At 67.2% G+C, this 475-nt stretch overlaps 1 protein-coding gene across 1 annotated transcript in view; it reads left to right on the top strand.

Moving 5' to 3' along the window:
• Window positions 1–297: 297 nt before the first annotated feature.
• The window catches only part of EMH_0081260 (uncharacterized protein), a gene marked incomplete at both ends in the record, with an annotated part of 1,147 nt that continues 969 nt past the window's right edge, over window positions 298–475 (top strand). Inside the window, one exon of the mRNA XM_013500363.1 lies at window positions 298–475. Coding sequence (XP_013355817.1) covers window positions 298–475 — 178 coding nt within the window.

The following is a 475-nucleotide window of genomic DNA, read 5'->3' as shown; positions in this document are numbered from 1 at the left end:
GGGGGGGCCCCCGGGGGGCCCCCCCCCCAGGGGGCCCCCAAGGGTAGGCGAGAGAAGAGACCCAGAAGCACTGCCTTGCAGCTGAGAGCTCCACGATGAGGAGGAGACAGGAGACTGTACATCTGCATGCATAGGGGCCCCCTGGGGGGCCCCCTGGGGGCCCCCCTGGGGGGGGGGCCCCTGGGCTCTGGGGGCCCCCCCGCTGTAGGGGCCCCCTAGATGGGGGCCCCCCGATGAGCGTACCCCTTGCCGCCACTCCCCTAAAGTGAACCCTCCCCTCTCTGGGGGGCCCCCAAAATGACCAAACGGAGGGTACGAGGGGCCCCCAGAATTGCTGAAGGAATCGCCCGCCTGCATGCAGCAGCAGCAGCAACAGCAGCAGCAGCAATAGCTGCAACAGCAGCAACAGCAGCAGCAACAGCAGACGCAACAACAAAAGCAGCAGCAACAGCAGCAGCAGCAATAGCAGCAGCAG

Source organism: Eimeria mitis, genomic scaffold (assembly GCF_000499745.2).
Source record: "Eimeria mitis Houghton genomic scaffold, Emh_scaff5312, whole genome shotgun sequence".
NCBI classification, from domain to species: Eukaryota; Apicomplexa; class Conoidasida; order Eucoccidiorida; family Eimeriidae; genus Eimeria; species Eimeria mitis.
The sequence above is the reverse complement of the archived record's forward strand: the minus strand, read 5'-3'. Positions and strand labels throughout refer to the sequence as shown.